Below are 16,220 nucleotides of genomic sequence, written 5' to 3' on the forward strand. Positions count from 1 at the left end.
ACTACTTCTAGTATAAACTCGTCTTATCTTATCAGTGATAAACGCGCGCCGCTTATCTTTTGTCTGTAATGAAACCTGCGTGAGTTCTGTCTGAGTTTTTTGTTCAATAAAGCGTGGTGAGTTGATCTGGGCTTGGACTTTGCAAGCTCGAGTTAATTTTTTTTTCTAAAAGAGCAAGCATCGCGTGATCTGAGTTTTGAATAGGCAAGCTAGGGTCTTTTGTGCTGGCCCTTAAACGAAAAAGACCCTGATTCGATACTCTCTTTTAATGATTGGAATGCAATAAAGGCGGTCACTGTTCTAAAACTAAAATAGTAGACGTTTCCATTCTTTTAGTTTAATCCAGTATAAATTGTATTAAACCCAAATCTGACTTTTTAAGTTATATTTAAACGTGTGAGGATGTGTTTGGATTTGTGCCTTTAAAAATTACAAAACAAAAATAGTGAAATCATAACTAACAACGTTTAAATGGTTTTTACTATGTTTTGTTGAATGTGATTACTTAAAAAATAGGATTGTGGAAGCATGTATCTCAATTATGGTAGTTTGAAAGTTTCAATTAACTCACTTCCCCATCTGCATTTAGTGCATTAAGTATGCATTTTTATCAATTTTAAACTAACTTTACGAACAACTAATCTTGAGATTTGGAACATAACAGAAATTGTTGACAGTGCTATAATATGCATGGTTTTGTAGAGAGTCACGTGAACTCGGAGCTGTGTAAGAAAGTGTTACCATAAATTTATTTATTGTAAAATTTAGAGTTGTTCTCTTAAAATGAATTTAAACTTTGTTAGCCAGAGCATTCAAAACACTGTAAAAACGACTTAATTCTAAATTTGAGATTATCTTTTTATAAATTTTTATCTTAAATTATTTGGATATCTCCAGGGTTATACCGAGTTTAACTGAATTTATTTTGTGAATTTTAAACATTAGTAAAGAACAAGTCCTGTAAATTAAACAAAATTTGTTTGAATTGTTGAATTTCAAAGTGGCCATCATAAAGTTTAATTGGCTAAGCGTTTGGAGGAGTCTCTCTTACCAGTTGATGAAGCCAAATTTTCGTCTTAGTGTTTGTTCTGTTTAAGCAGCACAACTTTCGAATGAGTTAACTTAGTGGGTTGAAAATTGATGTGAACCCCTACCTATTTCTAGATCTAGATTCTAGATTCTAGATTGAAAACGGTCGCTCTTCGGGGCAGGATGTTCGCTGTGGGGCGTACGCGAAGCAGCTCACGAAGTTTAGCGTGCGTTTACATTGTTTAACTAATCTTAGTTTAAACACTTTTTGTGGGTAAATTTTCTCAAGAACCTTTTGAGATATTTGGATGATATTTGATGTAGGGGAATGTGAATTTATTATTATTTCTTTTTCAGTCAATTGTTAACCGACGATCAAGATGTAACCTCCTTGTCAGCTATGTGACATAAATTGTTAATTTACTCCTTAGGGCCAGCAACCGTTTTGTTGTGACCATTTTTCTACCCTCATAGCGTTTGAATTTTAAAACCCTATTGCTATTACCATTTTATTACTCTTCATATTTTAACTAACTTTGTAACTTTTAAATTTTAATGGACTTAATAGATAACTTGAAAACAGACATATTTGTTGAATATGACTCATCCCTTTAGAATGAATACACCTTTCTTCTTCAACTCTTAAGCTATGCAGATTTCTCCACTATTAGAATATTTGTAACAAATCCAAATCAAAACATTCTTTATTAACAAGGTTTTGGAGACATGGTAATGACATCATATTTTTATATAAGAAAACAAATGTATCAGATATTTATGTGTAAATTTAAATTTAAATCAGTTTTCATTCCAATAAATTTATATTATACTACATTAAAAACACATTTCCAAACATTTTGAACATTTTACAAAAACTTTGTCTTATTACATTAAGATATACAAATATAGTTTTGTCTTTTATGTATCCTTTTTAAGATAATGTACCTTAAAAACGTGTACTACATCACAGTACATAGGGCCAGGGGCAATTGTATCTCCTTCAAAAGTCTCATAGACATACACGGAACTACAAAGTTAACATAAATGCATATTTGGTTAGGTACCATTCTACCTCACCTCCCCTCCCCCCACAAACTTTACCTTTTCTTGGAAGTTATATAAGTTTTACCAATTGTTATCAATCCCCGTATCGTATCTGTTACATGATAGTGCTATCTCAAGGGATGTTATCTTTCGTCTGCATCAGCGCACAGAAGCACAGAGATATGACCCCGATATGATTCGATAAGATAACGGTTCGAAAACTAAAAATACTTTTTAATCTCGTTCAAAAAACCCATAAAGGCTGTTTATTTGTTTGTTTTGTAGAGATAATAAATGCAATCGAATACTTTACTTACGCCGAAATCATCTGAATTAGTAAGCATTAGCTCAAAACTGCAAATCACTTATTCTCTCGTACAACCAATATTTTAACCACTTATCTTTCGAATGTTAAGTTTACATTAATGTTCTTCAGTGTATTTTTATTTAAATTTTTGTCTAGGTTTATTTAATGTCCGGCTTTTGTCACGCATTGATGTAATGAGATAAAGAGCGTATCGTTTGCTTTCGTAATATAAAATATATATTTCCTCTTCTGTTAATTTTTATGCAAATCCTCAGCAAGAACGTAGCCATAAAAAATTGGGGGTCCAGACAACTGATATTTATCAAAATGTTTGACCGTGTTTTCCAGTACCCTCTCCTTCTCCCTCCCCCTCACGAAATATGAAGTGACAAGTTTCCTCCTCCCTCTCCCCCGCCACGCCACTGACACTATCAATTATAGACCGTCGCGCCGATGATAGTAGCTGAATATACCCCGCGATAACCATCCATTACGCCTCTCTAATGGTACCGTTGGGTTAGCCATTAACTCCACTGTATAAATTTAAAATTTATTGTAACAAGATTATATTTTGCTTCCGTCTTTCATAGATATCTACTTAACGTATTGTGAGGATCAGGGACTTCTGTAAATTGTCTATTCCCTATTCCCCTCATACCCGTTCCCCATGGTACACTACTGAGCTAAACAAATTCAATTCAGTAACCCTTGTGACGCGGGAGACTAATGAAGGAGTTTCGTGAGACTAATGAAGGAGTTTCATGAGACTAATGAAGGAGTTTCGTGGTACTAATGAATGAGTTTCTTGGGACTAATGAATGAGTTTTGTGGGACTAATGAATGAGTTTCGTGAGACTAATGAAGGTGTTTCGTGAGACTAATGAAGGAGTTTCGGTTTGGATGAATATTGATTTACCGTACTCTGAGGATCAGGAAGGTCGCCAGGATGTCAAAACGAAAACAAAGTAGGTTTAAAAGGAAATCACTGTCTTGGCATACAAGGCTCACAGTTGATTTGTTCTGGAGGTCAAGAAGGAGGAACAAAAAATGCACAAGGCCGTATATTCCACGGAGTTGGCAAGTGTTCACCAATTAACTTTAATCCCGACAAATTATATTCCAAAGAAGTGTTTCACCCACAAGATAAATGTCTAATCATGTCACTCAAAGAAAGTTAATTATACTTCAGTAATGTATGCTGTACGTATTGACAGACTCGTGTGTTTACTCAATGTTATCTGTGAAACCCACATGAATCTTTGAGAAAATGATGACATTCAGTTTTTCCATGAGCTGTTGAACATTGTGAGCAAACAGTTCACCGTGTGCAACGGCATGTTCCATCCGATGTTATTTATCTTATTTCTACACAACAGTCAGTATCTCATCCGCTTTCTGACAAGACTTAACATGGGTGCGGTGGTCAGTACAGGTAATGTCCAAGTAAGTTAGGGGGGATTTTGTTTAAATTAAATAAGAAACAAAGGGAAATATGCGAAAGGTGATAGTGAATGTTTTTTGTAGTGTTGCAGGGATGTGAAATTTATTAAGACATACACTTTTTATTAACTATTTTTTTATTTTAGAAAGTACATTTAATTTTGTATCTCATTAAATAATAAATGACCTCACAGTTGATATTGTATTACATTGTAACTATAATAACTAACAAAATGTTATAGAAATTGGGATAATGGAAAAATAGTTGTATTGGATTTATTGATTTGCTATTTCCATGCACCAAAACTGCCCTTAACACAAGGAATTTTTGTTGTTTAGGTTTTAGGAACACATTCAAAATGTTTTTATTTATCTAATACACATTTTGAGCAGCCAGTCAAATAAGTACGTTTTACTTTGTATTGGAAGCCCTAAACTTCAGTTTTCATTTATGGGTATTTTTTTCCTTTTTATATGTAAATTGTTATAACAATAACTATTAATTTCTTTGTTTAAGTTAAATATCAACGATAGACAATTTAAAAGGATAATAGGATTTCGGACATTAGTCGTAGTTATACATTATCGGTACAACAAATAGAACATTACACTTCAAGTGCTGAGATCTATCTTTTTATGTGTCAAATCGTATCTGAAACAGGAACAAAATGGTTATGCATGAACAAACAGTGGCGTAGCGAAGGGGGGGGTCCAGGGGGTCCGGACCCCCCCCCCAAATTTTTAAGACATATTTAAAAATAAAGCATTGGAGCAGGAGAAAAAAGGAGAGTTATCTCTCTTGTCTACAAACATTAAATTGATTGATGTAATTGATTAAAGTGACTGTTGTTAAAAATATAATTGTCCTTTCGTTTTAAATCATAAAGTAGCAAAACGATACTTTTGGGCTTGGCCTTTCGGATAGTGTAGTGTAATCATGGTATTTCTATAGGGCGCGGTCACGTGACGTCGCAAATTAACCTGAACCGTAACACGGTGAACAGTTTAAATTAGCGACCACTTCGTTCAAATTCATCTTGGGGACGTAAAAATGGCTGCTTAGAATTAAGTTACGACGTTGATTTTTAGGTGTCATTAAACTGTAGACGTGTATATAAATTATCGAAAAAAATATATAAAATCACTTTCGGTCGGAAAATACACTTGAAAAACACTACTGATTAGAACTTAACTAATTTGGACTTCAGTGATTGAGGTAAACGTGGTGTTTTCCATTGAGTTAGGACGACGATTTTTATTATCATTAAACTGCACACTGTACCTATATAATTATCGAGAGAAAAAATCACTTCCGGTCGGTAAATACCGAAGAAAAAACTCTCTACAGATTCAAGTTTTGACGATTTTGGATTTCACTGGTTGAGTGGTTGAGGTAAAAGTGGTACTTAGAATTATGTTAGGACATTGATTTTAGGTTTTAATTCAACGCCGACTAATACATATATAATTATCGAGAAACAAAACAATAAAATAACTTCCGTTCGGTAAATAACAAAGAAAAGCTCTCTACAGATTCAAGTTTTGACGATTTTGGATTTCACTGGTTGAGTGGTTGAGGTAAAAGTGGTACTTAGAATTATGTTAGGATGTTGATTTTAGGTATTAATTCAACGCCGACTAATACATATATAATTGTCGAGAAACATAACAATAAAAATCACTTCCGGTCGGAAATACTGAGGAAAAGCTCTACTGATTCCAGTTTTGACGATTTCGGATTTCACTGGTTTTGAGTCGTTGAGATAAAAAAGGTAGCCTACTTAAAATTATGTTAGAACAGCGAGTTTAGGTATCAATTGAACGCCGACCAATTCCTATATAATTATCGAAGAAAAATTGAAAAAAAATCACTTCCGGTCGGATAATACACCGGGAAAAACTCTACTGAAGAAGTTCCGACTACTTTGGATTTCACTGGCTGAGGTATTATTTCATTTTCCTTAGTATATTCCGATCGGAAATGATTATTTTTGGTTTTTTTTCTCGATAATTATATATTTATTAGTCGGCATTGAATTGAAACCTAACACCAATGTCCTAACATAACTATAAGTACCACTTTTACCTCAACCACTCAACGAGTAAAATCTAAAATCGTCAAACTGGAATCTGTAGAGCTTTTCTTCAGTATTTACCGACCGGGAAGTGATTTTTTTCTCGATAATTATATAGGAAGTAGTGTTCAGTTTTAATGATAACAAAAAAATCGTCGTCCTAACTCAACCAAAAAATACCACGTTTATCTCAATAACTGAAGTCCGAAGTAGTTGAAGTTCTAATCATTAGAGTTTTCAGGTGTATTTTATTTCCGACCGAAAGTGATTTTTTTTTCCAATAATTATATACACGTCTACAGTGTAATGATACAAAAAATCGTCATTATAACTCATTCATAAATACCTCAATCAGTGAAATCCAAAGTAGCCGAACTTCTAATCTGTAGAGTTTTTCGGTGCATTTTCCGACCGTTAGTTTGATCTGTACCCGAGCAACGCTCGAAAAATTGCCCACCTTTTCTAAAGGGTATTCGGCCGCCAGTGGCCCAATGTCCCCGAAGGGGTATTTCATTTCATTTTCTCCACAGAATATAGTTTGTGTCAATTATAAGCTTGAGTGAAGCTCTGTTTTGTTCTTTTTTCTTTCTTATCCGTTGAATCCAACATCACTTTGGTGCCTTCTACTCGGCCAGAATCGAACTTCGTAAGGTTTCTGTAGCTATACAAGAAAATTTGTAATACTAGAGATGATGTGAGAGTTGAATTTGCCTATTACATCTTTCCACTTTCTAAAAGGCGTAGTTACTAATGCTCCATATTTTTGGTATTTACCAGTGAACTCATTGGCAAATAACACAGAAAACGTCCCCGATCCCCCGATTTCGGACCCCCCCCCCCCCCGAACGAAATTTCTGGCTACGCCACTGTGAACAAACATTTACAATATGCTAACTTAATTAATTTGATATCAACATTCATAAATAGACAAGATAATAATGATAATACTGTAGTTTGTTGCATAACAGTTTTACTGAGGTTGCATGCAAAATTACAAGTCAATAGCTTATTCCAATAGGCTACATATACTACTATGCGTGTTAAAATGTCATGAGATTGTATTTAGTTTGTTTACAAACTTATTTATTCAACAATTTCCTCGTTGCCATCACGGTTACCCAAAAGACCAATGTAAAAATGTTTGCTAACGCCTAGCTAAATTCCATGGAGTGACATGCACCATCATCAAACTCAGTGTTGCTTATGTAGAAATGAAGCTTCATACAAAATTTCAAATCTATAGGTCTGTTCTTTCTCGAGACATTGTATGGACAGTAAGAGAGGTAGAAATGAAATTTTTCCACCCCTTAAGTGATAGGCTTCACTAACATCCAGCCAATAATAAGTGGGAATGGAAGAATCATTAAGTGTTGTCATTCAATACCTGGGCCTATCAAAGCTGATTACAAATGGAATGAAAAATATACCAGCTCTTCTGCAACTCAGGAAGCTAAAGAATTGTATTGTTGTTGTAGAGTCAGCAGTCAGATAAGAGAGAGTGTCTGTACAAGATCCTGGTGATTGGGGAGTTGGGCACAGGCAAGACCTCTATCATTAAGCGTTATGTTCACCAGTTCTTCTCCCAGCACTACCGGGCCACCATCGGGGTCGACTTCGCCCTCAAGGTGCTCAACTGGGACCCCAACACAATCATCCGACTGCAGCTCTGGGATATTGCAGGTATTGCATCACTTCCATTTTTTTTGTCATAGGACAAAAAAGTAGCTTATAAATTGCACTTAGTCCTATAAGAACCTTAGCACTGCTTCCGGAAAGACAGGATATTCAGGATGGGTAAGGTTAGGGGGCAGGAGCCGCCACCTATCGAGATCCATGAGGAAGAATTAGGGCACTAATCTCAAAGTCATCTCCCCCCAGAAGAAAGAGAGGCCAGCTCTGAACCAGCCTCTCCTGTCAAAGCAGGTCCTGTCAAAAGGGGTGGCACACCTTTATGTCTAGGCTAGCAAGTGCCTTTGATTCTTAGGGAGCCCCACCAACTCCAACAGTCACTTCCCGCAGTAGACCTAGACCTAGCGAATTACCCTTGCACCCCAGAATCTTAACATTTGCGGTTAGTGATGTGCCGCTCCTGGACACCCATAAGGTTGTTCAGATCTGTCAAATCGGTTTTTGCTGTGCCCAGTGATGGAAAGGTATAACAGAAGGGTATAAAGGAAACTGGAAGGTATAAACCAGCTAGAAGTGAACCTTGCTGGGTCCACTTCCATATTATGTAAACATCAGTATCCTCTGCATGTGATATCATTGTATTTTTTGTACAATGTGTAACAGTTTTTTTACTCTGAACCTGTGAACATGATACTTTAGTCATAGTTTTTTAGCTCAAGATTGTAGAAAAGAATTATATAAGTATTTACATGCAGTATAAACTATAAACTTCATTTTCTACGAGCAAATCTTAAATGTTATTAAAATGACACTCTTACAGTTTACAGAAACAAATTTTTTCTGAAAACTTAATTATTATTGGTGAATATTAATTTTATAAAACATATTGTACAACAATCAAGTATTTCTCCGCAACAGATTTAGATCCAAAAAACTAATAATGTGGAAACCCCATTTTTTATCTGAATCATAAATAAGCCATTTATTTCGGTAATAACAAAATGTTAAATGAAAGAAGTCGTATATAATAAAATAAAAACTATAAAATAAAGTCAAAAGGGTCACTTAATATAAATTACATTGGTAGAATCTGACAGGAATTCTTGTACAGAATATGGAAATCTTTCTAGCAAAATGGTTTTAACTTTTGTTAGAAAAGATTTTGGAGCTGGGTAGGTTTTTCAGGTGCTGAGGTAGCGGGTTATAGAGCCGCAGAGCTGAATAGTGTATGCCCTTTTCAACAAGTGTCAATCTGTGGATCGGGTAGACCATGTTACCATTGTGGCGGGTATTGTACTGATGGTTAAAGGTATTTCTGCAAAGAATGGGGTTTATTTTTAAAGAGAGTTAAAACTTCAAGTATGTAGATACTTGGAAGAGTGAGGAGATTCAGGTGCTGGAAAAAGCTTACAGTGACCACGATGACCAGATTCTGACTTAATGCGAACAAGTTCTCTTTTGGATTTCACTAGACGACTCCCAGAATCCAATACCATATTTTAACCTACTGTACACATAAGCATAGTAAATTTGTAGGATAGTTTTCTTTACTACAGGTATTAATATTTATTTAAAAAAGTGAAAGTAATAGAAGACAGCTTTGTGAATAAGGAATCAACATGTTTAGACCAGTTGAGTTTTTCACCAAAAATAACACCAAGAAGAGGAGCAGACACTGATGGGCTGGTACCATTTACACTGAAACTCGCTAAATCACAGAAATATGGTGAGAAAATTATTATATTAGTTGTCTCTTCATTCAAATGAAAACATTGGACTTAACACCTTCACTGCAGGTCTATGCTAGGTGATCTTGACTACTGTGTGTAGCTAGACTACTTCGCAATAGTGTGTGTGCCACAGACAGCATTTTAAACCATCTATTCAAGCCAAACATATGACTTATTCATGGTACTTTTTAGGCTGGGAACATTACGACAAGAAAACAGAGCATGTGTGTGAAGATATCTGTATAGCAAACAATGTCTGAATTCATATTGGATTGAAGGTCATTTGTGTATATAGAAAAAATAAAGTGCCAAGTATGGGACTTGAGGTACTCCTGACCTGACCCACACCCAACCCCCTTAAAACTGTCCTTTAATTTTTAATGAAACTGCCTGCTTCCTTCCAGAAAGGTATGAGGAAAGAAGTGGTAGAGCTGCACCGTTTAAGCCATATCTTTCCAGTTTGCCCTACAAAGAACGGAATGATTCACACAATTGAAGGCCTTGGATAAATCACAGTATATCACACTGACTCGTTGTGACCATCTAAAGCTCCAAAAACAGCTTCCATGACATTATTGAGAGCACTAGAATTTGAATGTCCCTTTCTGAAACCAAGCTGACATGCAGTCAAGAGTGCATTAGAGTTGAAGTATCATTGAAATCTTGCCAAAATGATCTTTTCCGACGCTTTAGCAAAGGAAGGCAAAGCAGATTAATTGGCCTGTTGTTGGAAATCTCAGTCTTTTAGCTTTTATTATGGATTGGGCATATGACAGGTTACTTTAAATTTTCTGGGAAAATACCCTAAAAAAAGGATTGGTTTGCTATGAGTGCCAAAGGAAAAGATATGAGATTCACATACTTCTTAAGTACTTCTGATGCAACACCATCCCATCCCTTTGAATTTGAGTATTTTAGTTTTGAAATCGAGTTTAGAACCTCAGTTATTATAGTCAGTTCAAACAAATAAAGAGAAGGTTTATTTTGTTGTTGAAGAGCTGGGACACTCGCAAGATTCTCCAGAGCTGTATCAAAAGAAGCCAGTTGTGATAGTTGGTCTCCAAAATATTCGTTTAACATTCTTTCTACATCAGTGGGGTGTGGATACCTTCATTACAATCAGTGCAATAGGGTTGTTTCATTGACAAGAGGGTTGTTTGATGAATTTGAGTTATCAAACTCATTATTTACCACTTTTTAATTTGCCCTACCTAGATTACGGTTTTTTTATGTAATCAATATTAAACTTCTTTTTGCGTGAAAAATTACCTTACGAAGAATTGTCATACTTTCTAGTAAAAGACATGAAACCTGGTGAAGAACAGGTCTTACTTAAAATATAAAGCTCTGCTTGCGTGCATATGACGTTCTTATTCCTGTCGTTATCCAAGGCTTTCTTCCAAGGCTTTGCACCTAAGATAAGAATATTATTTTCTTAGCCGTAAAAGTTGGCAAAGTAAACTTGTTCTCAACAAATGTGGTACTTCCTGTTTATACAGGATTGTTACACAATCCAACTCATGTACAACTATCAAGAGGCCTTATGAATCAGTTGTGTCAACAGTTCAGCTACCAGTTATCTCAAACCTCTGACTAAGTAATTTAATTAATTCATGGATTGAATAATCAGTTCAGCGGGGCAGTTTCTACATTATGCAAAAATAATTTTATAAAATATACCGTAGTATATTTCTTTTTTGTTTATTCCTTTAATTTTTGAATTTTTTTCCCCAAACAGTAATTTAAATGTAATACTCTTTTAGCTAATTTCAAATGTACAAAAATAAAACTTTTAGTGTATTTATAATACGCAATAAATAAAACATTGTTTTATTTTTATTAAATGAAAGGGCTGCTTGTGTAGATCAAGCATCACAACCAATGGTAATAGCACAGTTTTGCTCCCCAAGTATCCACCTGATACCCAATTGAGCTTGGCTGCTTCTTTTGTTGGTGCTGTCAGTTCAGTGTGAAAGTCTGATTGAAAATTGTGGTATAAGTTCAATATTAGTGATAGTGAAGACCAGCTCTCTAGGTAAATGAAAAAGTAGGTGTTAAGTAATTACTTTGTCAGTTCAACAATCAACATGGCGGACACCCATCATCTAGTATGAAAGTGCTCCTACATTTCAAGTGAAGTTTAAGTGGTAAACCCAACAAAAATACCAACTTAACTGCACACCAGTCCACTACTTCTAAACTGTAAGTTAATTATCATCAAGTTAAAAAATAATTTAAGTACCTTGAAGAAGAAAAAAATCCAAGAAAACTTATCAGCACAAACTAGATCACTATCTGCAATCAACTTTTCTCAAGATAATACATTGTAACATTACACAGCTCAAGCACTTTTTATTCAAGCAATTTTTTGTCAACTTATAACACCACTGACATTTATTTTATTAACAACAAGTAAATATAAATTAAATAAACAGCTGTGCACAGTTGAAACACAATGGTGACGTCATTGCCAACTCACAGCTGCTTGACACATTATAACTTCAAACAAGGCATTATCTACAACGCCACCTGCTGGAAGTCAGATAGAGCCAGCTATTAGGTCAACTGACGAGAGCATTGCCCGACACCTGCTGACAATGCGTCTGGGACGCTGACCACAGACAACACGGCCTCTACTTACTGGCTGTTATGAATCTTGCTATAAATCACTTGACATACTTGCAGAGTTGATATCTATAAACCTAATTTTTGACATTAATACTTTATTAATTATTAATAAAGTATTAAATATTACTTTATTAATAATAATCAATCAATTCTTATCAAGAATTCTCAATTATTGCTGAAATGCCCACTAAATATCCGTGTGGTACATGCGAAATTGGTGTTAAGTATTCTGGTATTAAATGCACAGGCCTATGTGCAAAATGGTACCATGCAGGATGCCAAAATATCTTAGAAAAGGATTTGAAAAGATGGCCCCACTCACGAAATCGAAAAATGGCATTGCATGGCATGCAGGATGTTTCAATCACCATCTTTCCAAACAGAATAGTTGACCCAGTAACACTAAACACCTCAGATACCCTATTGGAACTAGAAAAGAGTATTATTGAAAACAACTTACTAGATAGCTCTAACAGTCGAGAGGATGATCTTCAAATGGCTGCCAAAATAGGATCAGCAATTAGTAGCTGAAAACGAACTTTTAAAAGTAGAGAAACTAGAGCTTCAAAATAAACTAATTAGTATGGAGGGAAAAATGGAAGAGGTGGAAAACAATATGAGTAAATATTTAACCAAAAATTGAAAATCTTCTAAAATTAAATGCAGATGTTCAAGCCCCAACTTGATAAAGAAAAGAAATTCCGCATAGAGGTCCAGAATTCCTCTGAGGACCACGATCTTAAATTGGGGTCAAATGATTGATAATTATGCAAAACGAATAGCAGAACTAGAAAAAACCAACACTAGACTGCAGGAAAAAATCCCAAAACATAGAAATAACGGCTACAATCTGTAAGGACTCCAGCTACTCAGACGTCATCTCCCACAAAAGATGCCCAAGTGTTTGAGGCAAATCAAACCACTGTACTTTCTGGGAATATCAGAGATGAATTCAAAGCTTGCTCAAATGGAGCTAACTATTAAAACTTTTTAGCTTCAAGTGCCTGCTGCCAAAAATAAAATAACACTTTGAATATGCCCACCACGCATCAAACTACACTAGGAGTCAATCAAACTTGTAGTAAAAATCTAGAAAACATATTGACCACAACCCCCGACAGAACAAAGTTCACCCCCGACCTCAGGAGCCCAGTCAAACCTGCAACCAAAAACTGATTTTATATACAAGGACAACAGAGGCAGAGTCCTCTATTCCCCTACCCACGACAGATGCAAGCCTACCCATAACGCCAGGAGTCAGTCAAACCTGCAGAAAAAAACTGAAACATATGCGGACTACACCACTGAAAAAACAAAACCCTTCATCAACAACAGGAATGAGCCAAAAATGGATTAAGAAGGACAAACAAGTTTAGCGTCTCCCTCCAAATGGCAAAAGCCACTGAAAAAGCTAACATCCAGGAATTTCAATTACCTAAAAACATCCAACGTTCTAAACAGAATAGCCACCTCCCAGAACCATCCCCAACTCCTGTGAACGACAATCTCGCTCACTCACTTGTAACGAAAACTCAGGGCATGGGAAAAATGTCTCCCTCCATGTACTGCACAAGTACTTAGTGAGGGGGAAACATACGAGGAGTTCCTCACCAAACATCTTGACAAGTGTAGTAAAAGAGGTAATATTTTTAACCACTGGACATAGCTTGAGCATGACTAACTTTAACTGTACTGAGGGAGCCAGCCCAAACCCTGTCTAAAAAACTGAGCCAAAACACTACTGAGGGAACCAGCCAAACCCTGTCTAAACAACTGAACCAAAACACTACTGAGGGAGCCAGCCAAACCTCTGCCTAAAAAACTGAACCAAAAACACTGCTGGGGAAGTCCCCCCAACCTTGACTGGACAACTCAATGACAATCTGGAACTGATCTCACAATCTGACCAACCCATGAAATCACCACTCCCTAGACAAATTTCTCCAGAGACTCAACATTTACATTTTTTTAGAGATGACTCAGCGGAAGAGGAAAAGGTTCAGAATTTTCTGAACTCAAACCTAATAAAAAAAGCAAGCCATCTCAGCAAAATATAATAAAAATTGCCCACCAAAACATAAATTGGCTCGCTGGTAAAACAAACAGACTGTCACATTTCCTCGCCAATCACAGACCTGACCTTTTAAATACTAACAGAACACGGGCTCACACAAGACAACTTAGAAAATACACGGATTGATGGCTATACTCTGATAGGAGGCTTCTGCAGGAAGTTACATAAGAAAGGAGGGGTCGCAGGATATGTAAAGAACGAATTAGAAAAGACCATCAAACTAATAAGAACTAGTAATGAAGAGTCAGAGCTAGTGTGTGAAACAGCTTTTTTCGAAATAAAAATCAACAAAGAAGTAATCCAAGTACTTGGCACTTATAGGGCCCCCGACATCAAACATTGAGCAATCAATTGACATTCTAACGGACCAGCTGGAAAGCGCCATGCAAACAACCAAACCAATGGTCATTGTCGGGGATATAAATGTTGACAATCTGGGGAACCGAGCAAACGACAGTAACCAACATGAAGCTTAAACGAATTTTTAACATCATTTGACCTCAAAAGACTTAGCCTGCCCCCCACCAGACTCACTAAAGACACAGAGACCTCTATTGACTGGATATGCACGAATATCGACCCCCAAGCCATTCAAGCTTCAGTCGTTCTCTCTGGCCTTTCGGACCATACATCCCAACTGGCCACACTACATCTGACAGCAGGAAATATAGCAGAACTGTAACTGAGAGAAAACGCATTTTTAACAAGAAAACCATGACTCTCATAAAGGATACGCTCAAAACACACACAAGTGGAATAGTATATACAATGCGGAAGATGCAAATCAAGCATGTACAAATTTCCACCTCATCATACAAACCGTCCTAAACAGCAGCTGCCCATTCAAAAGTGTAGCAATCACTCGCCGAAAGAAAACAACTTGCTGGGACGATGAATGCACCACCTTAAAAAATTCGTATATAGAAGCCTTAAACAAGGAACTTTGTACTGGAAAACCTGAAGACAAAGCTGAATCAGCACGGAGAAAAAAGGAATATGACATGAAGCTCAAGACGCTAAAAAAACAACAAACATCAGACCACATCTCTCAGGCCGACAATAAATCAAAAGCACTTTGGCAAATAATAAACAACGAAAGAAAAAACAACAGGCCAAATCTCAGTAAATGGCAAATTGTCACAGACGGGGAAGTACTGCAAGATCCCAAAAAAGTAGCAAACACCTTCAACTCCTTCTTTGCCACAGTTGCAGAAAGGACACTAAAACCAAACAACCTAAACAATGGGCTACTTAATATCTACAATCCACCCAACATGACAAATAGCAACCTAAATCTACGACCAGCAACAGAGACTGACGTTATAAAAGCCATAAACTCCCTAAAACCCAAAACATCCTCGGGTATAGACGAGATCTTCGGCTAAAACTCATCAAAACCTGCAAACATGAACTCACTAAAAACCCTTGACTGCTCTAATAAATAAATCGCTTCAACAAGGAATATTCCCCACTAATGCTAAAAATAGCCAAGGTCTACCCGAAACATAAAAGTGGATCAACGAATTGACTTAATGAACTACAGACCGATCTCCCTGATATCAACCTTTTTCAAAAATCTACGAGAAAATTGTTCTTAGATAGGCTATTATCCTACCTAGAACAAAACAATCTAATGACCAACCAGCAACATGGATTCCTAAAGGGACGGTCAACAACTACTGCTCTAATACAGTTTAACGGAGTACATCATTGACCAACTCGACAACGGACATGCAGTCACTAGCCTGTTTTCTTGACTTCAGTAAGGCATTCGACTGCCTTAAAACCATGACCATCTCCTTAACAAAATGAAGTCCCTAGGATAAATGGAAGACGGGAGAATGGTTCCATAGTTACCTAAGTGACAGAAAGCAAATAGTTGAAATTGAGCATGAAGAACAAAACAAGCGAAAAAAAATCTATTCTGACGTGACAAGCATTGCCAGAGGAGTACCACAAGGGTCAGTACTGGGGGGGCCGGTACTGTTTCTCCTCCTAACAAACGATCTTCCAGACTACCTAAAGGAATACTGTGAAACAACAATGTATGCAGATGACACAGTCCTCACCATAGCAAATAAATCCATTCAAACCCTGAAAAGAACTACTGACACTGCTTTTAGTTACACAAAACAATATTGCCTAAGAAATGACCTTGCCCTTAATGAGAAAAAAACAATACAGTTAATTTTCACCACAAAAAACAAAGAATTACCTCTACCAATCCCTGGAACTGCAGCTCAGGATACAGTCAAATATCTGGG

General features: G+C 36.4%; 1 protein-coding gene across 1 annotated transcript in view; it reads left to right on the forward strand.

Moving 5' to 3' along the window:
* The window catches only part of LOC124363297, a 29,723-nt gene that overhangs the window by 3,076 nt on the left and 10,427 nt on the right, over positions 1-16,220 (forward strand). The window contains exon 2 of the mRNA XM_046818523.1: positions 7,371-7,575. Coding sequence (XP_046674479.1) covers positions 7,371-7,575 — 205 coding nt within the window. The remainder of the gene's footprint in view (positions 1-7,370; positions 7,576-16,220) is intronic.

Source organism: Homalodisca vitripennis, chromosome 5 (genome assembly GCF_021130785.1).
Source record: "Homalodisca vitripennis isolate AUS2020 chromosome 5, UT_GWSS_2.1, whole genome shotgun sequence".
NCBI classification, from domain to species: domain Eukaryota; kingdom Metazoa; phylum Arthropoda; class Insecta; order Hemiptera; family Cicadellidae; genus Homalodisca; species Homalodisca vitripennis.